General features: G+C 39.5%; 2 protein-coding genes across 39 annotated transcripts in view; both read left to right on the top strand.

Annotated features, from left to right (window-relative positions):
- The window catches only part of fbxl2 (F-box and leucine-rich repeat protein 2), a 29064-nt gene extending 20320 nt beyond the window's left edge, over positions 1 to 8744 (top strand). Inside the window, exons 8-14 of the mRNA XM_030147307.1 lie at positions 1999 to 2073; positions 2195 to 2325; positions 3740 to 3800; positions 3920 to 3964; positions 4714 to 4770; positions 4878 to 5090; positions 6541 to 8744. Of these exons, the coding sequence (XP_030003167.1) occupies positions 1999 to 2073; positions 2195 to 2325; positions 3740 to 3800; positions 3920 to 3964; positions 4714 to 4770; positions 4878 to 5090; positions 6541 to 6648 (690 nt within the window). The 3' untranslated portion in view covers positions 6649 to 8744. The remainder of the gene's footprint in view (positions 1 to 1998; positions 2074 to 2194; positions 2326 to 3739; positions 3801 to 3919; positions 3965 to 4713; positions 4771 to 4877; positions 5091 to 6540) is intronic.
- Positions 8745 to 9114: 370 nt separating this feature from the next.
- The window catches only part of clasp2 (cytoplasmic linker associated protein 2), a 90447-nt gene continuing 73645 nt past the window's right edge, over positions 9115 to 25916 (top strand). For 31 of the 38 annotated variants that reach the window (XM_030147219.1, XM_030147230.1, XM_030147232.1 and 28 more), the window contains exons 1-3: positions 9116 to 9793; positions 17634 to 17712; positions 24623 to 24726. In XM_030147219.1, the coding sequence (XP_030003079.1) occupies positions 9596 to 9793; positions 17634 to 17712; positions 24623 to 24726 (381 nt within the window). In that variant the 5' untranslated portion in view covers positions 9116 to 9595. Of the gene's footprint in view, positions 9794 to 17633; positions 17713 to 24622; positions 24727 to 25916 lie in introns of all 38 variants that reach the window. The other 7 variants (XM_030147253.1, XM_030147255.1, XM_030147251.1 and 4 more) reach the window with 2 other exon arrangements.

Genomic DNA, 25916 nt, shown 5'->3' on the forward strand with positions numbered 1-25916 from the left:
GAGAACTGATTGACGTTAACATATATTATATAAACATTAACTGCAGTGTCTTTTAAATGTGAGGGGAATTGTAAAATTTGATCAAAACTACAAAAACAAAACATGGAAATAATACCTATAAATGTTAATGCAATGATAGCATTAAAAGTATCTGGGGAAAAAAAACAAACAAAAAAAATGCAAGTAACTCTCATATCCTTCAGTCATGTTTTTATTACCTCAGAAATATTACCAAGAGGAGATGCAATAAGTTGCACATGCTTTTATTTCCTCACACCTTCATTACTGCAGCATCAAGTTGTTTTTTTTTTTTACTGGTTATAACCAAAAAGCTTTGTAATTTGCAAACTATACAGAACTCAGCTGCATGACTTTTGACCAGGACTGAGAGGTAACACATTACACTGTTTTAGCTTCTTTACCCTTGCTCCTTGTTTGATTTTAAGATTATATCCATTACTTTTAAAGCTCTTTATGGACTAATCTAGTATAAACCACAGACTGGGATCCTCAAGCTGTAGTCCTCTATCTGCCCAGTATCTAAAAGGGGTGGATCTTTTGCCGTCTGGACCCACCTTTCATGCTTTTTCCCACTTGGACTGAAAAATCGGAAAAAAGAAACTCTCACATTGTGTTCATGATTGTCTTAAAAATGTTCTCTGTAGTTTCCTGAAGCCTGCGGAATCCTTCTTTGTATAAAAAAGATATGAGATGACATAATGTAATGAAGCATCTGAGGTCAAATGTGAAAATTATGGACAAAGCTGCTGTTTAACTTTTACAAGATAATAGTGTAGGTATAGGAAGGTTGTATATGAGTAAGCAGCAAATGTTCACCTTTTTGTCAGTCAATAGTCAAAAAGTATGTCAAGTTACCTCACAAGCTTTATGTCCCACCCCTGAGGAATCAGTGCAGCTCTTATGAATAGAAGTGTTGCCCTTTTCCCCACTTGGTCTTTCCAACACAGTACATTTTCCATCCTGTGGTATTTTGGTTTTTACTTAATTTTTTTAAATCTCATTTGCCCCCCCCCCCGATGTAGTGGTTTGTGTCGGGCTGGCATTTTTTTTTTCTGCCGTCTCATTTTCTGACCAAAGCTTGTTTTTTCAAAATTTCATTTTTTCATTTCAAAATTCTTGTGCTAACTTTCCGGGCCCTACATGGCCAGGCCCCTGCATACATTGCTTCCCTGATCCAGCCCTACAGCTCGACTCGTAGCATGAGGTCTTCAGGACAGCACCTGCTGATGGTTCCACGGACCTGTTTTAGCACACGCGGTGACAGGTCTTTTAAAGCTGTGGCACCACGTCTATGGAATGACCTGCCTCTACACCTACGGTCCATGGACTCTGTAGAGAGCTTTAAGAAACACCTCAAAACCCTCCTGTTCAAACAGGCTTTTTAGTCTCCCACCTGACCCAGGACCACCACAAACTGATTACACTCTATGTATTCATCATAACGTACTCCATGTGTCACCCCCCCCCCCCCCCAGTCTCTCTATATCTCTATCACTCTCTCTTTTCTCCTCCTTTACACTCTCTCTCTCTCTTTAACCCCAACTGGTCAAGGCAGACAGCCATCCTTCAGGAGTCTGGGTCTGCTCGAGGTTTCTGCCCGTTAAAGGGAAGTTTTTCCTCGCCAGTGTCACCACTCACAAGTGTTTGCTCCTGAAGGATTCTGTTGGGTCTCTGTAAACTTAATTTGATTCTGATTTGAACTGATAAAGCACTTTGTGACTCTGTCTGTGAAAAGTGCTCTATAAATAAAATTTACTTTACTTTACTTACTTTTTTTTTCCTTGCCAAAAAAACAAAAACAACAAAAAACAAAAAAAGGGGGAACTTGGTCCTGGTTTTGTCAAATTTATTGGGGGTAATATTTGTCCATCAGACACTCAAACCTATCAGTGTTTATTTCTACGTATGGCAGGTACAATAAGGACATTTACAAACATGTATGAAAAAAATGACTCTGATTTTTGTGTTCCATCTCAGCTGGATGATGGAGCATTGAAGCACCTTCAGAAACACTGCCCAGAACTCACCACCATCAATATGCAGTCTTGCACAGTAAGATAAACACTGCATTGTGGGAAGGGAATGGGGACACACAGATAATAATGCATGAGAGATGGGTCTGTGTAGCTCTGTGTTTTTGTAATTTGTCTTCTGTGTCTGTTGTCGCCTCCAGCAAATAACAGATGAAGGCCTGGTCAGCCTGTGCCGGGGCTGCCACAAACTCCAGATTCTCTGCGTGTCTGGCTGCAGTAACATCACTGATGCCTCCCTCACTGCACTGGGACTCAACTGTCCCCGACTTAAGTGAGAAGCACGTACACCCCCATACAGACGTATCCCACAGTTGTTCACAAGGACATCCACAGCTTGCTCCAGTGTAAAGACAAACCCTTCCTGTGGCTTGTGGTAGCTCACAGCATCCTATTCAACACCAGTGGGCTGATGCTCTATTGATGCATTTGGTTAAATATTCAAATATTAATTTGAGATGTATCCATTGAAGGATTTCAATTTCATGCAATTTATTCTGATATTCCACTTGCATTTTACAATTACGACATTAGATGTACCAATATTATTCCACTTTAATGAGGGTTCTTTAAACATGTATACAAAACATTTGGAATATGTAGGTTTTATTCCATACTAGCCCCATTTATGGTCAGCTGGGGTAGAGACAAAGATCCTTGCTGGTAAAAATGGTCATTCTAAAGAGAAGACCTCAGTCCTGGTAGGAGGGAGAAACACACCTACTATTAAATAGTATGGCAATATTAATGATTTTTTTCTTTTTCAATAAATTATTTGGAGAATTGAAAGAGTCAGGCTGTGTTCATACAGTGGATTTAATGCATGTAAACAATATAAATGTTAGTGGAAGGTGAATTTTCTTCAGACATGGAAACAGGAGAAATTTGTCCTTATTGGAATTAGAGCAAAAACCTACATATTTTGTCTATGTCATTGTTAATAAAATCATTTATTTTATTCTGATATCTTAAAAAAGTAATGTGTAGCCTGGATCACATTTCAGATAATAAAAATAAACGTCATTAAAAACAAATTACAAACTTTATTTCTATATCATCTCTTCAAAACCAGAGTTACGTGATGCTTTACAAAATAAAATACCACACACTACGAAACAGCAAATTGCAGACATATACAGATAAAACAGATGTCTTGACCTGTTAAGAGCTCCACCAAATCGTTATTTTTTTTTCCTTAAAATGTCTCACACTATTTTATTTCGAAATATTATTTTCACTGTGTCTGTGTCTGATTACAGAAACAGTCTAAATACTGATCTGTGTATTAGTAGTGTGTTTTTTCCTCGCTCCTCTCCAATTAATCAGGTTTATGAGTCTTCGTATTTATCTGGTGTCCATGTGCATAAAACTGATTATAAAGTAGTTCAAGCTAGCACCACCTCCAGGAGCAACAACAGTAACACGGACACTTCACTATTATCTCACACTAATGATATCATATGCGATAACATATAGCAGCACTTTTACTTCAATACTGTAACTACATTTTACTGTTAACACTTCTGTACTTTTACCTGTAATGGAATATTTCCAGTGCTGTACTGGTACTTTTGCCAGAGTAAAGCATCTGAATAATTCTTCCGCTGGTCATTGTTACACAAGGAACCACAGTACAAGTTCATTATCATCCTGCAGTTCACAATTTTAATTTGTGACTGTTTTCTTAGGATCCTTGAAGCTGCACGATGTTCCCATGTCACAGATGCTGGGTTCACTGTGTTGGCTAGGGTGAGTTTCTTTGCATTGCTGTTATTCTTTTGATCTCTTTTTAGGTAAACATTATACAGTGGTCAAATATTGCTTTATCCCGTCATTTCTGTTTAATCAGTTTCTCATTTTTCTCACAGAATTGTCATGAGCTTGAAAAAATGGACTTGGAAGAATGTATATTGGTAAGAGGCTTGGTGGTTTTCTTATTTACATCATGTGAATGACTTGTGTTTATGTCCATATCTACAATATTTAATGACCATCTGGTTTTCTGATTGGAGATTAAACTACAGAAAAATAACAGAGTGCAGAACTATTTTTCTTACTGACTGCAGAGGAGGGAGGGAGAGTAGTTCAGTGTATGAACTACATATACAATATATACAACTGTGGAAACATTTAAGAAACCACTACAAATTTACAGACCTGCAGAATTTTTGGGCCAGAACTGACATAAGACACCAACAACAATGTGAAAGAGTCATAGAAAAACTTGAGCAATTAGTAATTTCTTAACACTTGTTAAGTAAAATTATTACAATTGTGCCATTTAAAAGTGAATTTGAACTTCTCTTTGTCTTATTTAAGGGTTGAAAACACTGCGTTTTTCTTATTTTTCCCAGTTGTAATTTTTGCAAAAAAATGCTAATATTTTAGTTTGAAATGTTGGAGAAATGTTGTTGGTATTTTCTTGATTAAACAAAAATGTTCATTTTACTCGCAGCACGTACACATAAATAGTTTTAAAAAATGGTGGTTTCTTCAGTTTTTCCCCCAGAGTTGTATATATAGTACAAAGCAAGATAGAAAAATAAGGTTTGGTTCACACAACCATCCAACATGTGCCTCTAAAAAACATTGTAAAGTACTCCTCTCAGCCACCTGTAGACATGTGAGACCAGTACATTAATAAAGTGTGTGTCCTCCTCAGGTGACAGATAATACCTTGGTTCAGCTGTCTATCCACTGCCCTCGCCTGCAAGCACTGGTAATCACTGACACGTGCACTTATGTTTTAGTTTCCTCTGTTTTTTTACCCCCTTGTGAAGCTTTAACCCATTATCTCAATGTCCTCTGCTGTCGTGTCAACAATAGTCCTTGTCCCACTGCGAGCTGATCACAGACGATGGCATCAGAGCTCTGAGCAGCAGCACCTGTGGCCAAGAGCGCCTCACTGTGGTGGAGCTGGACAACTGCCCACTCATCACTGACGTGACCCTGGAGCACCTAAAGAGCTGCCATCGTCTGGAGCGCATTGAGCTCTACGACTGTCAGCAAGTCACAAGAGCTGGCATCAAACGCATTCGGGTCAGTACACACAAAGCTCTTTAAGTCCAGAGTCTGCTTTGGTAAGAGATTAAATCACTGAACTACTGATCTACATCTTTTGATCCAAAATCATCTCTTTTATACTGCAGTTCATTGAAAACAGATGGATTATCTGGACAGAGATGAGAAGAATATCCTCAGACTTCATGATTTGCAGTGACCTTTTATATACTGTAGTAGCCGATTAATCAGGACAGTTAAATGCCATTTTGAGATGATCAACATTAGCTGGCAATGATTCAGAAGGACAGTAAACATGAATTTAATGCCGACACATCTGCAGAGTTTTGTTATTTTTCAGAAACAAGGAGAAGCTGTTGTCTGTTGGTAAATGCTGTTGATAAATGCATTAAAACATTTTTTTCCTATTCATGTTGTTAATAACCCATACACATTGTAGAGTCAGCAGATTTGTTGTTGCATACATTGTGTTTTCATTATCTTGGAATGAGCTGTTTATACCTACAGAGGGAGCGGGTCGCCGTTCACTGACTGCCACCATGAACCATCATGTTTCTGCAGTAGCACAGAAAAGTCTTCCTCTTCTTATGGTTAATGTTTTACAGCAAGTGGCATCCAGTGCTAAGGTGTATTACCATCATCTATTATGTTTGAGTGTGATGAGTCAATATCGCTATAAGTAAACACTTCAGAACAAACAAAACAAATACTGGCTATATGAGGGACTTCTGTTTTTCCATGGCTATTGTAGGTAAGGATGTGGAAGGATATGGTTTAGTGCAATCTCCAACTTAACCATTAGATATCATTAAAGACTGCATACTTAACCTTTAACAATTTTAATGAGATTATTGAACTTTTTTGAGGAAAAATTTTGTTATAGACAATAACATACCCAACATTTACCTAATTAATTAATATATAGACTCATACAATAGTGATCTTCTCAGTCATTACTTCTGACCCTCTGTCAGTGTGTGGTGATGTACTTCCCTGCCAAAGACCCTGCCCTCAGTCTGTATTGTTTTTTTTTTTTTATTTCCCTTTTGTTTTGCTGTGTTCTGGATGTTTCTGGGCATCAGTGTTTGAGCAGTGATTTTGTGCCTTCAGCAAATAACAGCATCACGCAGCACACATGGACGGAACAACATAAAAACAAAGCAACTCCAGGTCATTCTGCTCTCATTGATTACTGAACTGCTTTTAGTTTGCTGTAGTTTTTTCAGAGCAACACAACACTGGGTGAAGTATCGTTAAGCAAACAAAAGTGATAATAAAATTTTGAAAATCTTAAATAAATCAGCAATCATGTGTTTTAGTTGTCATATCTGTCGTTATATTTTATCAGGTGCAAAAAACAAAGCAAAACAAAAACAACATGATATTGATATTATATGAACTCTGCTTAATAATAACGAGCATCAGCCACTGAAAAACAGTCATATTGACACTCCTTTTCCCTTCACAGGCCCACCTCCCAGAGATCAAAGTCCACGCCTACTTTGCCCCAGTGACACCCCCTCCCTCTGTACATGGAGGTGGCCAGCGTCTGTGCCGCTGCTGCATCATCCTCTGACAGTGGAGGGCCAGGGGGGGCCACCTCTGTCTACAGGTCCTGCTGCTCTGAAAAAATGGGGGAGGGGGGCTGGGGGTAAAATGTGGGGGAGAGGAGGGGCTGGACCCACTCACTGCTCCTGATCAACACACAGCCTGATTGGCCGTGATTTCCAATCAGTCGAACCCGCCCCTCCTCTTCTCTCCTCTTACTTCACTGATCAGCGTTTGCAGCAGCCCCAGGTTGGGGGTCACGGAGGGTTTGGGTAGAAGGAACACAGATGGATGGATTTTTCTCTCTCTATCTCTCTTTTTCTTCTGTCTCATTCTCTGTAAACACTGTAAGGACAAAAACAGACTCTCCACTCCATTCTGCTCCTTACACTCCTGCCTCCCCACCTGTGGGCCGACAGGTCTGCATCTGGCCGGCTGGAGATGGGGGGGAGTGTCTGAACGGTGGAACTACAATGCATCAAGATCAAACTAAAAGAAAAAAAATGATGAAATCGTCATTTGGACAACAGTTCACTCTCTGTGGAGTATCATCTCAACCAATCACATGACACCTCTACAGTATGTGGCCATCCTGTGATTTCATTCTGCTTTGACCAATAAACACGCAGCATGGAGGAAGAGGAGAGCTGGGAAAACACAGATCTTCTCAGATAACAGCAAAGCTTTGGCTTGGCCAGCTCAAACCTCTTGTGTATAAGAGGGGGGAAAAAAACAGGAAATACATAGGACATGTGACATATTTGTGCATCTGAGAAACTTATGTTGAGATTTTCATTATGTTTGTACAGAGAATGTTTTGCAATGGAAAAAAGAATTACACTTACGGCTTCTCACTCAAGAATGGGATAGGCCAAGAAAAAATTTTGTTTTATTTTCTTTCTTTTTTTCAGTGCTTATTGTAATTGTCCATGCCTGTCTATACAGAGAGGGAGATATATTTGTCTTTCTTTTTGAAATAGAACCAGAAAAAACTGTTGCTGTCGACAAAATGGACCTATGTTTCAGACCCTCGACATCTGAAAGCATTACGTTGACTTCGTTTGCTACTGGGATAGAGTGGCCTCTCTGTACTGCGTGGTTATGTTGGCTCGTAGGCCTGGATCCAATCCTGTCAGTAGCCCTGTGCACTAGCTCCTACTTGACCACTTAGGCATTTGTTTACATCCTGGATTAGGTTAGCGCTGCAGACAAACTTGTTTACATTGGTAGGTTTCCAGTCTCCCTACTGTTCTGACATAGGTTTAGTAATGATGAAACTGTGTTCTGCCCACAGGTTTCACTGGAGTGTAATGTCAGTGACTTAAATTTATGCTGTGTGTACTTGGATATCAATCAGGGCTAATGTTGGTGCAACTTAACTTATAAGTGAAATTGTTTTTTGCTTAAAGCTAAGACAGTTGATATGAGAATCTGAGCAAAAAGCACCTCTACTTGTTGACAATCACATGACTTTAAGTATTTAAAATATTTGGAATTCATTTAGTTTCATGCAAATGGCAATTTATTAATGATGATGGGATGTGTTTTTGAAAATTGTTTTTTTTCATAGACTCCTTCCACTTTATGCCCCTAAAACACATTTGGATTTCAAAATAGTATAATGCATTTCCATTGAGAGACACCTGTCTCCTGCATATACATACTGATTAGGAACATTTTGTTCTACAGAACATCTGTTATAAGAAGGGTATGTTAGTAAGTAATTAGTGATCAAAACACCAGAACCAATGATTTATTTCACATGACACTCCTACCAAGCAGGAATTCAATATTATCTGTTTTGTACAAGGCGTGATATACCACCTCTTGAAGCACTGAATATGTAATGGACATTTAAGCAGCTATCAGTATTGAATAACCAGAGACTGGCAAGTGCTGTGTAATGCCTAGTGCTCAATGACTGGGGACATGCGCAGGACTATGGATAGGACTGAAACAAGGAGAGCAAGACTCAAATGGGCACAGATGGGTAGCTGACTGGCTGTGATACTAATGCCCTCTCTTTGACAGCTATTTTAACAGTTTTATGTTTAAGAAAAATAAAGAAATACATGAAAAAAAATAAACAAATGAAATAAATAAAAGTAACTAATAGTAAATGTGCTTTGTCTGTCGAGTGTGACCATTATTCTAAGAAGGTATCAAGTAAACTGCGGCAAACTGAATAAGGTTACGCTTCATATGCACCGCTAGATGTCAGCAGAGAGCCATGAACACGGCAGACACACCCACAGACGCACAGCGGTTTGGTTCATTTTTTAATCTGTTATATTACAGAAACACAAGAAATAATGGAAGTGTTTTGAATTTATTTAACATATGCTAAAGGAAAATGACAAACGTCCATCCTGGTGCAGTGAGTACATTTGATAATAGTAACATTTACGTCAGGCATTCTGGTGGATAGCTGTGCGGTGCCCAAAGACCCATCGGCCTGATCGTTGATCGGTTGCGCCTCCTGGTGAACTGCAGTCCCCGGCAACGCGCGAGCTTTCGGCTTCACTTAGCGGGTATGGCGGCGGTGTGCTAACCAGCTAGGTGCTATTTTTGTTAGCATAACACATAGTCAGTCGGGGCTGTTAGCTTGTTTTGATCCGGATCAAGAGAAGAAACCCGCCAGGGTCTACTTTATTTAGACGTTTTTATAACTTCTTTTAAGTTTTGGAGGTGCTCTCTTAGCCAGCGTTACTAATTAGGAAGCTAGCAAGCTTCGTCGTTGTCCTGCGAAGTTGGGTATTTGTCTGGAGCAGGAAGATGGTTTGTGGCTAAAATTAATCTGAATTTTTACAGTGGATTACATGTTCATGATCACACTACGGTTACTCGGAGCCAAAACCGCACGGGACTACAATTATCTGCCACACTCTCGCCGGTCTTTCAAACCCTGACCCACCGACCACTGTCTCCTGTCTGCGGCCGGCTTTAGTGGCTGGCCACACGGCACTGAGTGCCCAATGGAGGATCATGACAACATGGACTATTTTTATCAGCAGGTACAGCAAAAAGATGTTACTCGCAGGTTGCAGGTCGGCCAGGACCTCATTGACTATGTGAACGACCCACACCGCTCACCGGACCTGGAGCAAGATAAACCCCGGCTGGATAAGACCATAGACGAACTAACGAGATGGGTCAACTCCAGCAATTTCAAGGTGAGAGATCGTGGTCAGATGAAGGTATCGCAGTGACACTGCAGTAGTGAGGCTCATGCCGGTTCATGAATTATTTTCCAGGAGCACACTCTGTTGATGGAAAGAAAGCGGAGTGGTGGAATATTTTTGTCTTACGCAGGGGACAGTTTTGATAAGAACTTTAAAACAAAGATTAAGCCTCTGAAATTGTAGTGGAGTGCAGAGGACTATCTCATCTCCTGGATGTGCTTTCCCACGCACATCATCATCCTACCAGACCAAGCAAATATCAGAGGCTTAACCCATAAAGACCCAGAATAATTTGTGTTTTTCCTTTATATTTAACCATTACCAAGTGATTTATCACCATTTTTTCTAATACTATCTTTTACATTTTTCCAGTGTAAAACAGATATTTTCCTATATTTAATTCACAGATCATGTAAATGTTAATAAAAGTGCAGTGTAAATTTAAAAAGTCATCATATCAAAACAGAAAATTTAAGGAAACATGACTTTTTCAGCAAAATATATCATTAATTCTACATAAAAGCAAGTGTTTCCATCACTGTCATTTGTCTATGAAGTGTTAACAATTCATGATATAATGTTGAATGATATATTTTGCAAAAATTACCAGTTTTTCTTCAGTTTTCTCTGTTTTAATATAACCTTTGAATTTGCTCAGTATTTATGAACACCTCCACGGTCAGTGAAAATATAGGACAATTCATGATTTACATCATAAAATGCAAACTACAGAGGTTAGTATCATAATAAATGGTGATAAATTGCTTAAGAAAGGTTAAATAGAGAGATAAAGTTCATTTGGGAACTGCCATAAAAGTAGCACTGGGTCTTTATGGGTTAAGATGTGTTTCAGTTTAAAACTCCAGGAGTCTAGACGTAGTTAAAATTCACCCAGTGACAGAGTAGGATATTTGCCGAGCATTCCTGTGGTTTGTGCGGTTTATATTGTTGATTTGGGCTGGAGTGTGTGTTGAGGACCCATTGTCAGAAATGTAGTCTACAGGAGCACTGGATGAGATGGGGGAGGGGCCAGAAGACTCATTGTTGTGACCTATGCGTTTTCTCCATCCTTCCTTCTTCTTCCCCCTATATTTGTCTGTCTCTAAATCTTTTCTTGCATGTTTCTTTTCATGGTCTGCCTCCAGATTCTTGCTGCTTGTGTGTGTGTGTGTGTGTGTGTGTGTGTGTGTGTGTGTGTGTGTGTGTGTGTGTGTGTGTGTGTGCAGAAACCATATCTCAGAAACACTGGAATGTGACATTTTTGCCAAACACTGATCCAGAGAACAAGTCAAAACAGTCTGAAATCCCTTTTCAAGCCTTGCTGAAATTTGACTCCCAAATCTCTTTTTTTGACTGATTAACAGTGTCTGGTCTGATATGCAGCCCTCAGCAAACTAAGAGTGCGGAAATTGTGCTTTCAGCATAACAAACACACACTTTGCTACCGAGAGCACTGACATCTGTTACCAGCTAGCTTTATCTGAGGTTTGTTTTCATAAACTTTGTAGACTGATGTCCATCTCCTACTCAGTAGCTGATTTGTATTCAGTGCTATGGACTATTCAAACATTAATTGATTTGTCTTTCATTCAGCGAGTTTTCATCTTAAATGACTGACCAGACCCAAAATGTTGGATCCATGTCCAACGTTATACCCTTTTGCTGAGATTTGTGGCTCACGGTGAATGGCATATACAGAAAGTTGAGCTCCCTTGGTGTGATACGTCACAAGTCTTGGGATGGGTGGGTGGATGAGGGTTGTTAAAATATGTGTTTGTTATGTTTGCTTTCCTCTGTTGTACTTTTGGTTTGTTCACTGTGTTTATTTTCCAAAATGTGGACAAATTGTAATAATAGATATTTTTGTGACTAACTCTTGAATAAAAAGATTGACAATCAGAAATTTAAACTCAGATCAGTGTCTGTGAGTGATGTTGAGAGCCATAGGACACAGATGCCTATACGCAGTAGCAGGCTTTTAGCTGAGCTGATTGGCTCCCTGTTGGGCAAGAGGAAGGAGGACCTAGCTAGTTAGCACAATGCTGAGTCAGCATAGAGAGATGGATAGACGAAAAGGTGACGCAGCTTTGATGGTGGGATAGAGAATAGACACAGAGTTGAAAGTTGGGGAATGGACAAGTGGAATGATAAATGAAGTGAGGATAAGCATATCATGGGAAGCAGTATAAGTCATGGCTCATAAATACAGTTAATGTCCAGATTAGGAAACTGACGCAGCTTCCTCATCTTTTTCTGGTTAAATGCCATAGTTTTTTGTTCCCTTGTAGGGTTCATTTTTAGAGTCGATATTGTCAACCTTTTCATCCCTTGCTTCAGAGAAGAAGTAACAGATTCACCTAATGTACTTTACTATTTCATCACCACAGAGTGTTGAAGGTATATGGGAGAGAGAATACCAGTGGGCATTAATATTGTATGCTGCTGTTATGGGCAGTGGGGCCAGGTTATTAAACATTGGCTTGTCTGACTGAGAACTGACACTCCTGATAGTCTGCCTTTTGTAATTTTTATTTGAATGAAGTAGCATCAGACTCATTTTTGGCATGACTTTAGATGGCATTAGACTGTACAAATATGTTCATATCAAATATATCCCACTTCAGTTTTGAGCTGGCAGTGCTCAGACAAACATGCCAAAAGACTTCTAATCAGCATTTAATGTTAAGGATAAATCACTGCAGCATCAATAAAACAATGTATATTTTTGTGCCATCGTGCTCTTCCTGCAGGTCCTTCATTGTAAAGGGCATCCAGTAGAGATGATTGAATGCAGTTTTTCTTGGGGAAAGCAGCTACAGCACAATCCCTGAGCTATAAGTCACCAGGGTTAGTGCTTGAGTAGTTTTTGGTCAGACTTCGACCTAAATAGGCATTTGGACATTTTTGTATGTTGTAAAATTATTGGATTCTTATTACTGGTTCTTGGTGAAGTTTTATCCAATCTCACAGTTGTCGCACACAAAATCCTAGTATTCTATGAGAGGCGCTGGTCAGGGGTCTTGATGGAAGTCCTCCTTCAAAAACATTACTGTTATTTGACCAAAAACAATGCATTTTCCTATAATTGTCAACTACATAATACCCTATTTTTTTGTAATCCAAGGTTTAACACGCAGATGTCTGCAGACACCAGCAAGTCAACGTGCAGTTCCAATTTGCAAAGTTTTATTTACAGAAAAAAATACTGTATCGGCATCTCAATCAAAATTTGAAAATCTGGTTGTCAACGATTAGTCAAATATTACGTTCCACTATTTTGTCATTCTTGCATTTACAGATAAGTAGCTGCTGGTCAGCATGCAGGCTTTATATGCCCTGTTAAAGACTCTTTCTTACTGTTTAAGCTGTGTCTTTGTAGCCAGAGAAAAATAAGGAAACCATAACAGCATTATGATGAATTTTCAGGGATTTTGAACAGTGGATCTAGTTATATACAACAGAAGGAGACTGAATGGATGTAATGATGAACAGCAACTAACCTCAGTCTATGTGACAGTGAAAGAGCTAAACAAGCCAGAATTGATATTTGCGGCTTCATGTTCTGCTTTACATGAACTGTGCAGTTCTGAAAATGGCTGTCTTGAAAATAACAAACTGGAAACTCAATGAAAATTGCTGTATGCTTCTTTTGTCATTGTCCTGAATATTGATGAAAAATTACCTTAATAGGTGGTGATCAGCAGGTGAGTCCAGTCCTGGACCATGTTCCATGTTTACCTGAATGACAGCCAATATATCTGACTAAAAAGAAGGCAGATATTCTATTTGACACAGGTCAACTGCTTAATAAGCAAATTAATTTATTTGAATGATTATTGAAATACTAAAGTATAGTGATCCTTCCCTTACTTTGTGAGGCTAATATGGTGTCTTCTCTCTTCAGTCCTGTACTGTAAAGGAATCTTAACTTAATTTTCTGTCCCTAAAATTCAGGTGATCCACAAAAATGCTTTGCTTCAATATTATAATATCGGGGAAATCCCCCTATGCCTTTCCCTGGTTTTCATCCCCATGGACAAAAGGGTACCACCCTCAGTCCTCTGTCGAGTGCGACAGACCTTTATTATAAATTCATTGTAACTGGGCCAAAATGACAATCAAACAGGCTACTGTGATGTGGCACTACCTCACAAAAGAATGTCGCATTTTCTTCTGCAGTGGTTGCATATCATGAAATTCAGTACTCCAGCAGTCAGTGTCATGTCTACCTAATGTTCACTGACCACAAAAGGCAGTTTCGTTTCAGCAGCATAGCTTTCCCTGACTGTTTAAGCCATTAAGCGGACCATCTAGGAGTACTGACTCCAAAACTGACTCTTGAAGTGATTTTAAGGGTCTTCACTAGGGCTGCAAGCAATGTCAGTTCCCATACTCATTTGCATGATTTCATTTATATCAGTTAGTCTTTACAGTGTCTTTTAAAGCCAATAAATTGCAAGTGGTATGAACAATGAATGCTCATCAGTTGCCACTTTTCAGGTGATTGAATAATGGATCGACCCAAAAAATAGTTTGTGCTGAAGTTTACTAATTTGTCCATTTTGTTAATTCCTAATTGTTGCCCCTGTGTGAGCCTTGGATGCTGTTTTTCTCCATTGAAAACTCACTTTAAGCCTCTCTAAAATCCAGAGTAAACCCTGTACATGGTATGCCTATTAGCAGACTAAGCCACGCTAAGCACCAACCTGAGTGTTCACAAAGAACCATTCATTCTGGGCTTGATATTTATTTTTTTCCTCCAGCATACCTCCATTGCCCTGGTGTTTTGTAAGCCCAGTCCAGAGATGCAGTAGTGTGTCTTTGATTTGTTTACAGACCAAGTTTTTATTAGCTTATTGGCCGACAGGCCATAAGATATTGTCATCATGTGTCATCCGTCGTCGTCTGTCGTCATCTGTCGTCCGTTACAAAATTTTCAATAGTCTTCTTCTCCAAAACTACAATTCCGATTGGCTTCAAACTTGGTATACAGCTTCTTTATGATGATGTCAACAAAAGTTAGTGAAATTATTTGGATCCGAATCTGATTCTAGATTTGGTGCCATTTTGAAAAATTTCCCCATTATAAGAGATAGGAAGTGGATCGATGCAATAACTCAGTAAATATAAATGATATCAAGTATAAATTTCTACAGTACAGCCCTGATTGGGAGATGACCACAACATAATGGCCACATGCTGATCAGGATCTTCTTCTGGATCCCGGAATTTACAGAAAATTTAACATGGGCTCTTATGGGGAAAAAATTTCAATCGTCTTCTTCTCCGAAACTACAGTTCTGATTGACGTCAAACTTGGTATACAACTTCTTTATGATGATGTCAACACCAGGTATTGCAATTATTTTGATCTGGATCTGATTCTGGATTTGGTGCGACTTTGAAAAATGTTCCCATTATAACAGATAGGAAGTGGATTGATAGAATAAATCAGTAAGTATCAATGATATCAAGTTGGAATTTGAATTTTTTATAGATCTGATAGGAATATGACCAAAACATGGGCTATTTCTGTAATATAATAAATACACATAACTGGGTGATAATAAATGGCATCTGGATACATTTCCCAAAGCTTTTAATTTGGCCGGTAAGCTACAGGGCCATTGGTCCTATTTTTGTATTTGGTTTGATGTGTTTGGTGTCACCCTCTGGCTTTTATGACTCCTTCTTTGCCTTCCACAGCTGGACAAACCCTCTTACTTTTCTTATGTTTTCCCCTGTCAAAGGTAGATAACAAGCCCTGTCCCTTCTACCTCCTGCCCTCCATCTCTTTCCAGTGCCATATGGTTGTGGGCTCCAGCTTGTTGGGGTGCTGGGTGGAAGGAGGAGGGGAAAGTGGGAGCCTGAGGGCTGTTTCCTGTCTGTATGTTTCTTCTTTCTCCTGCTGTTTTTCCTCTCCCCCTCCCCTCCTCTCAAATTAGGTCAGTGAGGAGTCATCATATTCACCCACAGCTCATGTTTCTTCTTCAGGTGATTTCTGATTTCCCGTGGCGTCATTTGGCGGCCATTCCCCAGTTTTTCCTCATCATGCCTTGTTGTTTCTGTGGTTACCTGGCTCTGCTCTTCTTTGACTAAAATAGGGAAGAACTGAAGTCTGACTTCACTCTCAAGACAGAGGAGGATAATGGTTTAAGGCATTTTCTTGTTGGGCTGTTCAGTTTTGCCACAGTGCTGCCAAGACAAGCATTCCAGGAGCACAGCACAGTGTGGGATGTGATCCTAATCAGAAACACAGTGGAAAACTCAACTTTACTATTAGGAAAAAAGAAGCTAGCCTACCTCCTTGCATTGAGCCATATCACAAGCCAAATAGTATTTTAAGACTGCATCAAATGACAGTGGTGAGAGACAAGACACTTTGAAATGGGATTATCATATGTAGCTATAACGAACGCTGCAAAAGTACCGCATATAGCCACTTTTTTTTTTTTTTTTTTTTTTTTTTTTTAAACCTCATAAAGCTCCCATGTTGGTACAGCATGAAAATATGTTGGAAAATATACTGAAATCTGTCAATTCATTAATAATGTCTGATTCATTTGCCCTGTATTTGAAAGAATTTGTAAAAGGAAACAACATTAACAGAACAGCTCAACACAACTTTCTGCTGTTTCTATTCAGGGCTTTTAGTTTGTGTATTCAAAGAAACAGGTGGATGTGAAGTACCAGAAACCGAAAGTAATTTTTTTTTTGCAAAATTGTTTTGAATATACTGGTTATGCCCTGTCTTGCAAGAGCTGATCCAAAAAAGCAAGTTTTTTGGTCTTCAAATGGGTTTTTAAATGGCATTAATTAGTGTTGTAGTACTCGAGTCCAGTCTTGTACTCGTGTAGTACTCACATTGTCCGGAGACTCAAATCATCCCTTGACACTGACCACCTCTGGAATGTGATTGGACACCTCAGGTGCCAGTGCCACCCCAGTTGATTGACAGGTCAGTGCACGTCTCGTTGAAAGATGCGTGATTATTGGAAATGTGAACGAGACAGGCAGAGTAAACGTCTTTCAACTTGATGAAGATTAATATCAATGGCCCACCTACTTCCAAGTTTTGTCCTAGAAAAGTATCCAAGGACCTGGTTGAAGAACCATGGTGCTGCCTCTTCTGTGTGTTCTAGACAGTGCAGTGTGAAATCTCCTGCAGAAAGCAAATCTATCTGGAATATACTGTAGTATGAGCAAAGATTAGAAACCCAGTACTGGGCTGAGAGAGTATATAACTGTTGATGTGTTGTAAATGCATATGTTTTTGTTCATTGTTAACTAAATATTGTTGATTTGTAACATTGTTTGTTGAATGATTTAAATGAACGTTCAAAACAAAGCATTCATTCAAAAAATGATGTTGTTGAATATTTGTAGTGAAATATACGTATGTATTTGATTATAAACTGGGGTGATATTAAATCATGGTTATGAAAACTGACGGTCATTCGGCCTCGACTGCATTTGAAAATCAACAGTCTTGGTCTAGACTCAGTTTCGACCCTTCAAAGACTCAGTCTTGACTCGGTCTCGACATAGTTCCCCCACATTTGCTGAGTCACAAAGGCTTAGTAGTCTGTTTAATGCAGCAGTTTTTAATCCATCCATGATCAGGCTCAAATTCAGGCTAAAACCTCTGCAGTAAGAACATCAGTTTGCTGCCACTATGGATGATGCGTAAGAAGAGAGTGAGAGTGTCAGTAAACACACTTAGTTTGTGATATGAAAATGTTACAGGGACTAATGGTCATATACCTGAATGGACACATCACATGTTGTGTATGCCTTCAATAAGCTTTATTTCTCTTCTGTTGTTTTGCAGGTGGCTTTGTTGGGGATAGACATCTGCAATGCGTTTGTGGATCGCATGGGGGAGCGCTTCAAAGGATACCTGGGCACAGGTGAGTTTACCAACCACCTTTAACCAACTTTCTCCCAGGATTCAGTGAGGATTAGTTTGTGGTCACTGGGCTGCATCCATGAAAGGGTTTTATTTGATGTTAGGTTGTAATACAGATAAATTATTTTAATGTTCTCTTTTAATGGCTACTAAATTAAACATTACAGGCAGAATGCAGATACACTCACTTGCTGTTAGAGGTCAACCAGTAGTGGATTTTAAAGGCCCATATACAGATAGTGTGGGGCAGGAAAAATCCAATGGCAGTTTCATCATCTGATATCACCCTGTTCTGTTCCTAATCCCCTGGATGAAAACAGCACATCTTGAAATGAACTATCTTTGATCTTTGAGAAACTTGATAGCTGATCACCTGAATATCAAGCTCAGCAATTGATAAATACATTTGGTACTGAACATCAATTGATTTTTGGGGAAACCTTTTCCTTTAAGGTCTGTAACTCCAGTGGAGGAGCCTGATCTTAGCTGTCGGCCACTATAGGAGTCAATTTTTGTCATTTTGATCAAGGATGCACCAATTCAGTGCCAAAGTCAAAAATAATAATCTGACACTGATGTTATATTCACTGCATTAACCTTGTTTTTCTTATGTTTTTCCCTTTTGTTCTAGAGGGAAATAGACATCTGCATTATAAAAACATATCTGAGCTGTTTTAAAGCCTTTGGGGGGTTTATCACACTGTCTTTAAATGAACACAAATCCTACAGATAAACACTAGCCACTGCCTACATGAAATAGTTTTTTCACTTGCAAAAGAGATTAGACAGGGCTTTAAAGTAAATGTGTTCTGTGGAATAAATTTGAGTTAGGCAGCAAGTGAAGGATTAGGTTATGTTCTTGGCTTTTTTGAGTAGTTATTGAAATTAAATATGTATAAATAGCAGAAATTAGACAAATTTTTCAAAGGTTACTCTCCAACTTAACAAAGGGCAGTGTATTGTTTTATTGTTTAAAAGACTCCAGAGCATTTTGGCTGGTGTTGGTCTATTTTGTCTTTTACTTCCACTTTGTGGTTCCTCTGAAACAGACCAGTAGCGCAGTCTTAACCCCCCCCCCCCTCCAATGATACATCCTTAAATCTCTATATTTAGGCTCTGAATTGTTTGCCACTCTGTAGCTCTGTCTCTTACACCCCAAAACCACACCTCATATTCGTATGACCTCATAGACTGAAGTCAGTCTCAGGTTTCATGCTCTTTGTTGTGTGTGTGTGTGTGTGTGTGTGTGTGTGTGTGTGTGTGTGTGTGTCAGTCAGTGTCAGTGCTGTGCCCGCTTAAGGTGTCACCAGCTGTCTTTGTCAGCCAGTCCGACTCTTGTCACCCACACACACATACACACTCAGCCCTGCAGTCCATCTCTGGGATGAATGATCCTGTCACACTGTGCAAAGTCTGCCACTGAACAGAAACACACACACACTACGTTGGTCACTGAGTATGGGCCTTTTCCCAGCTTTGTGTAACAAAGTGTGTGTTTTCGATTGATGATAAAAACATCTCTGTAATGCACTCCTGGCTTTGGACTCTTCCTCCCTCCATCTGACTTCCACCTCTCTTTTCCTGCCCTTACTCTTTTCTTCAGCATGTACCCACCCTCCTCACACACACACACACACACACACACACACACACACACACACACACACACACACACTGAGGGGAGGAAGATGAGATCATTGACACTGATTGTATTGATCTACTGGACTGACTCACTGTACAGGGCTGCTGCCAGTCCACTGTAAAAGATCGTACATAATGTGTTTGCATTTGTCTGTACTGTGTGCTTAGACTTTGGCATCTTGCTTTTTAGGTCCCAGATATTAATTGGTTAACAACAATATTTTAATGCCTTTTTCGATTAGAAAATATGTGTTGGAACTCGAAAAGTAACCATATTAACTATCAAAATACTTAATTAACAGTAGGGGTGTAGTGGTGCACTCGTTGGTACCGAACTGTTTCAGTTCAGGGCCTTCAATACAGTACGGAGGTGTACCCAACAAATACATGTAGCCTATGTGAAGAACGCAAACACTCACCTTAAGTTTCCACATGAATCTTGAAGTGGAACGCACACAGTATGAGCAGGGTGGCCGCAAGCGGAACCCGTGTGCAATATTAGATATCCTAGACTGACGTGTAAGCGGTCCACGCACCATACACATGGTGAATGTGAACCAGCATGGCAGCTCAGAGCAGCGTCACAGATACAAAGTGAGAGTTTGAAGACCCTCCGTCTTCTCTAACAGGGTTTCCGCGGGTCATTAATGAGCATTAAAAGCAGTGGTGTAGCGGTCCCTGGAGAAGTGGGTATACTCTCAGTTTTTGCCCCCCCCCCTTTTTTTTTTAGGTAGTCCAGAAAAAAGCTATTTTAGGAACAGTGACATGTAAGACTACTCTAGTTTACCCAAAAATCCATCAGTAGTATTTGTTCACTATTATATAAAATTATCATGACTTGATCAGGAGTAGTTTGTAGGTATTACTGCTCACACAAGCAGCTGCATGAATGTAAATGTATTCAACATGAGGCAAACATAGGATAACGTTAGCCTTTCATAACGTTAGCCCACTCATGTAGTTGAACTATTGACGACAAAATCTCTTCTCTAAATGTACAGTCATATGTCCATTAGTTTAAAACAGTGACTCATTCTGAAACCACCTTAAAACTTACCTCACAATTACGTATTCCATGAAAGTAGGTTCTCTTGATACGTGTCACTCATTTGAAAGACGTTTATTCTGCCTTTCTTGTTCGCATTTTCAGTAATCGCGCATCTTTCAATGAGACGTGCAGCAACCTGTCAATCAACTGGAGTGACACTGGCACCTGAGGTGTCCATTCAGGTTCCAGAGGTGGCCAGTGCTAAGCAGAGCCCTGGCTCTGGCACCAAGTTAACAATATTTTCCTTGGCAAGCCCCACCCTACTCTGCCCCTGATTGGCTCATCAGTCCCCATACCTAAAGTTAACCAATTTAATTAGTGACGGTACGAAGTGCTAGCCAATTAGAGGCAGAGTAGGGCTTGTCATGGCTTCACCATCTTAAGGGAAAACATGGGCAATTTGGCTCAGATACTACTGACTGGTGCGCATCAGGGGGATTTAGAAGTGGGTATACCTAATGTTGACTGAAAAATAAGCAGGTATACTCCATATACCACCGTATACCCTGGACTATACCACTGATTAAAAGTCATTAAATAGATTTTGCAAAAATTTAGCCCTTAAATGGCATTTAAAAGCATTAAATTTGATGTTCAGAGATATTTAAAAAAAAATTGAATACACTTGATGGTAGAGCTGCAATAACTACTCGAGTAATTAAAGTAAAAATCAATCAAATCTTTTTTTTTGCCTCAAGTATTCATTTGATTATTAATTTTGTTAAGGTGCTTGGTACCCAGGACTGCTTCAGCACACCCAGACACACATCCTCCACCTGAATCTGAGGAATGAGCAGTGGCCCCAGTGAGGAACCAGCTGTTCATCCACATAGGTGTCATGGCTCAAGTTGAATAATCGGGGGAGTCGCACTGTCCACCTGTCCACACCTGTCCGAAGGGTGCTGGCTTGTCTGTGCTGCGACGCTGCAGCTGACCAAATTGTAGCGTTGATGGGTTAGAATCGCTTTAGGGGCATGGTGGAGCGAAACACAGACAGGCCTGTCTGTTTGTTTCACATGCTGCGGGTTGCCTGGTTGTGGGAGCGGTACACCCTGCCAAGGGGTTGGTATTGGTCCAGTCCCGGATGGAGCATTTTTTCTGGAGGTTGGTATGATCCACACTCATCCGGACTATCTGGTCAGTGAGACAGAAGTTGAAGCATCCTCCAGGCTCTTGATCTGGGCCGCAGTATAAGGTGGGTCCCATGGTCACCCCGGTGGCCACAGGAAAATAGCGGAGGGGGGGCACGGCATCTCCCCGTTCCTGGGGATCCGTCCCCCATGTGAACCTTCTCCGTGCTGAAATCTCACTTCATCGTGTCAGGTAGTGATGCAAAGTCAGAAATGACCATTTCTTCTAAGCTGGCCCTCTTCAGATCTACCTGCAGCCGCAGGTTTGGAAACACATTCAGATCTTGCTTATGTTCATGTGTCTTTCCAGTGCTGGTAAATGACCCTCGTTCTTGCTCCTCAGTGCTGTGTAATACTTGTGTGTATGGGGCTCTGCAGGTTTGTGCAATGTGTGTTTCACAATAATAAAATAGCAGAGGGATTTTGATGTTTTGCATAAATAAATAAATAAATACATACATACATACATACATACATACATACATAAATAAGAAATGGAGTGACTGAACAACAGTGCACTATGAGAATCTGGTTTTGACCAGCATTATATGTGAAGTGTCATGAGATAACTTTTGTTATGATTTGGCACTATATAAATTAAATATTTATTTGATTTGAAGGCTTCATATAATTTTTTACACATAAGGGCAGAAAGTCATATAATGTACACACCACGCACGTGCGTGCATGCCATAGTATTGTTTAAAAATGCCAAAAAGTTGAAATTAAAATTGGATTACTTGATTAATTGCCAAAATATTCAGACATGGGCATTAAATTTGTTTGAAGTGGCATTAAAAAGGACATTAAAAGGCATTAAATTAGATTTGCTGATACCTACAGAAACCCGGTTTGGGAGCATTTTGGATTCTCTGTCAGTTATGTCAATGGAGAGAGACAAGTCTACAAAACGAGTGGTATGCCAGCATTGTTTCATGAAGATCGGTTATATTTCTGGTAACACGTCAAATTTCATAAGTCATTTAAAACGACACCACCCAACTGTTAATATTATCACTACCAAGAGGAAAAACTGTAACCCAACTACAGATACCAGCAGCGTTAAAACAGCCTTTAGCCAGCGGCTCTGATCCAGAAAAATACCATAACAAACGCTATTTGCATGTTTATAGCTTCAAATTTGAGATTGGATCTATATTGTAAAAGCCAAGTGACCTCTGTGTGCGTGAGTGTGTGTATGTATATCTGCTTTATAACTGAATAACTGGACTGAGCTAGCCTTTGCTTTTTTGAGTACTTATGTATTTTTGATCTAGGATCACACAGGCGAAAACAGCTTATTGATACAGCCAATACTTTTGGAGTTATTAGTTGTTTTTAAAATTACAATGAACTTGCGGATGAGTCCATTCATAGCTGCAAACGGGGGGGCTGGATCTGGATCAGTGGGAGAACTGGGTCCGGCTGTGATGACACACTAACAAGGTCGGTCTGGTTCTTACTGTGGCCCGGTTCCACACCACCGGTCCCTGGTCAGACCCAGCTTGTTGACTTCCCCTCCGGCAGATCCCAGATATTTGTATGGTAAAGAAAACAAAGATTTTAAGGAGGCGGCCTTACTTTTTCACATGACTATGTGAGGCACGTGTTCTGAAATCGCTCAAAAGCTAGTTTGTGAAAAGTCATGGTTTTATTTAAATAAATAATCAAGCTCATTGAAATGCACTGCATAGTCTTTCACAGAATGAATGTGTTGAATCAGTGCTTAATCGCTCTGTATCATGATTTGGGTGTGAATCGTATCACATCACGAGATGCCACACGTATCTTTAATATATCGGATCGGAGATGCTGTATTGAGATGCGTATTGTATCGGCCTTCCAACTAAGATTCCCAACCCTAATGGGGATATATGCACTTCCAGAATGCCTTTTCACATTTGCTTTAGAAATCCTTTTATAGAGAAAATGAATAATCAGGTAACGGGGAAAGAGCTTTGCAGATGAATAAACGATAATATCATTCAGCTGTAGTTGTTTTGCTAAAACAGTGAATCAAAGTGAGACAACGTGCCACATTTTAGCAAGGCCCATGTGTATCTGAATGAGTACTATCCTTACTACAGCAAATGACGTTGTGTACCACAATGCCCCCTGTCAGTGATTCTGTTTGAGAGTATTGTCCTTTGTTGCCAAGGGAACCAGCTGTTATGGTAACACAGTGTATGTACACGCACATGCACATACACACAGGAAAAGGACAGATGACATCACTGTATCACTCCCCCCACTGATGTTGCAGAGAAGGAATTTGGGTAGGAGTGTGTGTACTCATGTGTGTTTGTGCGTGTGTGTGTGTGTATGTGTGTGAGTATACATGGACATTCCCCTCTTTGTGCATTTCTGTTTATCTCCTCCTGTGAATGTCAAAGGAAGTTTTATGTAATTCATAAAGTTTTTCCATTTTCCCACCATGCCGAGAAAGACACCAGATGAAGCATTTTAGTCGGTCTGTGTTGTTTCTGGAAAATTGTGTATGTTGTGTGTAGTTTACGCTCGGTAGATAAAATGGATGCACTTAGACGGCACATCAGGTTCCTTTTTCTGTAAATAGACCCGAGGCTGATGGACTTTCTGTTACCCCTGCCCTTGTTTCATAAATGATAAAATTAGATAAAGTCTCTTAATTTGTTTCCTTTAACTGTGTGTTGCTGGATTCTATAGGCATCGCTACTGGAGCAGTTGTGTGTTTAAGTGGAAATGACATGAGAGCGTTTGATGATCTTGACATAATCATAGTCACGGTCCACTTCTCATTTCCTGTCCTCTCGTTCGTCCTCGTTTTGTCCGAGCCCTGGTGTTGACACTGGTATTGCCTCATCGTTTAATGCTTTTCAGAGTTTCTTGTGTGTTTTCAACTGATGAACATGTGTCTTTCTGTAACTCACACCCCTTTTAAAAACACACCACTTGGGGGCACCCTTTGTAATGTTACATTTGTTTTGAAAAACAGTTATGTGTGACCTTATTTCTCATTTACTTGACATAAATGTATATCAAACTGCATTTTACAGACTGACTCTGATCATCTCTCTCCTGTGTTGTCCTTGTCTTTTACTTTCTGTGTGTAGTTTTACCAGTTCTGGTGGACAGACTGGGTGATGGGAAGGACCAGGTCAGGGACAACAGCCAAGCTCTCATCCTTCGCTGCATGGAGCAGACAGCCTCGCCTATGGTGAGACTCACACGCACACAAAAACATGCACAGAAAATATGTAGATCTAGAGTTACCAGATAAAGCCTCTGGATTATGTGTCACATGAATACAAGGTGAAACGAGAAGGTCACTCTTGGAGGATTAAACCAAATAATTCTTTGGAGTGATGGCTTTTAAGCACTATGTGTAAAATGGCAGGTGTCAACACAAATTAATCCATTCAGTTATCAAATGTTTAGGGATCCTGTCAGGAACATACAATTTGGGAAAACATGATTTGTTTAGATACCTTCAGATGAGGCATTATTTTGACAAACATGGTCAATTAGCAGAGAAGGACATTGGTCTGGTTAAAATTCTTACTGATTCATGTAAAGGAAATTCCACCAAAAAACAAACATCAAGAGTTTACCAATGTTTTACAATAATGGAAGAACCTTTCCACAACATAAATTAAAGTAATATGGGGAAAAAGAAGTTGAAGTAATAATATCTGCAGATGAGTGGTCAAATATATGTAAAACTGCAATGACTACTTCTTGTTCAGGTCAGTGGAGGGAATTTATATGGAAAAACATTCTATGATTTTTTTTGTTACACCTCATGACAAAAGTAAACAGTGTAAGAATAATAAAAAGAACTGGAAATAAAAATAAAGGTTAAAAAAAAAAAAAGATGGCGAGGGCTGTCACAATACTGAAATCTGAGTTTATGATTGTCAAAAATATAATGAATGATATTATTGTTTAGTCAGTTAAGTTTATGCCATCACTGTAGTATGAGTTTAATAACAATTAAATTATGCGCCTATACCTTATGAAGAATAAGAGCCACTTATTGGTATAGAATTTTGTCAAATTAAATATTTCTATTTGCCTTTTTTAATAAAAATTAAACGTGGCAGATGTGTTATGGCTTATATAAACAAAGCCCATTACTGAGATATTGGACAAAGATACAATATCCAAATGTTCATGGCACTAGTTCTCCATTGACTTATATAGAATAGGGTGCAATTAGATGAAGTCATTAATGGACTCCCAGTCAAAAGATGGAAAACAATGTGGAATTGATGAGACAATCATAAATCACAAAATGTACTTCTGTCAGTTTAACCCAAGTATTTCTTCTATGTATTTTTTATAAGTGTTTTTTAATTGCCTGAAAGAAATAGAAAAAATAATGTATGAAGCAACTTACCATGACGA

The sequence above is a fragment of the Sphaeramia orbicularis genome, chromosome 11 (assembly GCF_902148855.1).
Source record: "Sphaeramia orbicularis chromosome 11, fSphaOr1.1, whole genome shotgun sequence".
Taxonomy (NCBI): Eukaryota; Metazoa; Chordata; class Actinopteri; order Kurtiformes; family Apogonidae; genus Sphaeramia; species Sphaeramia orbicularis.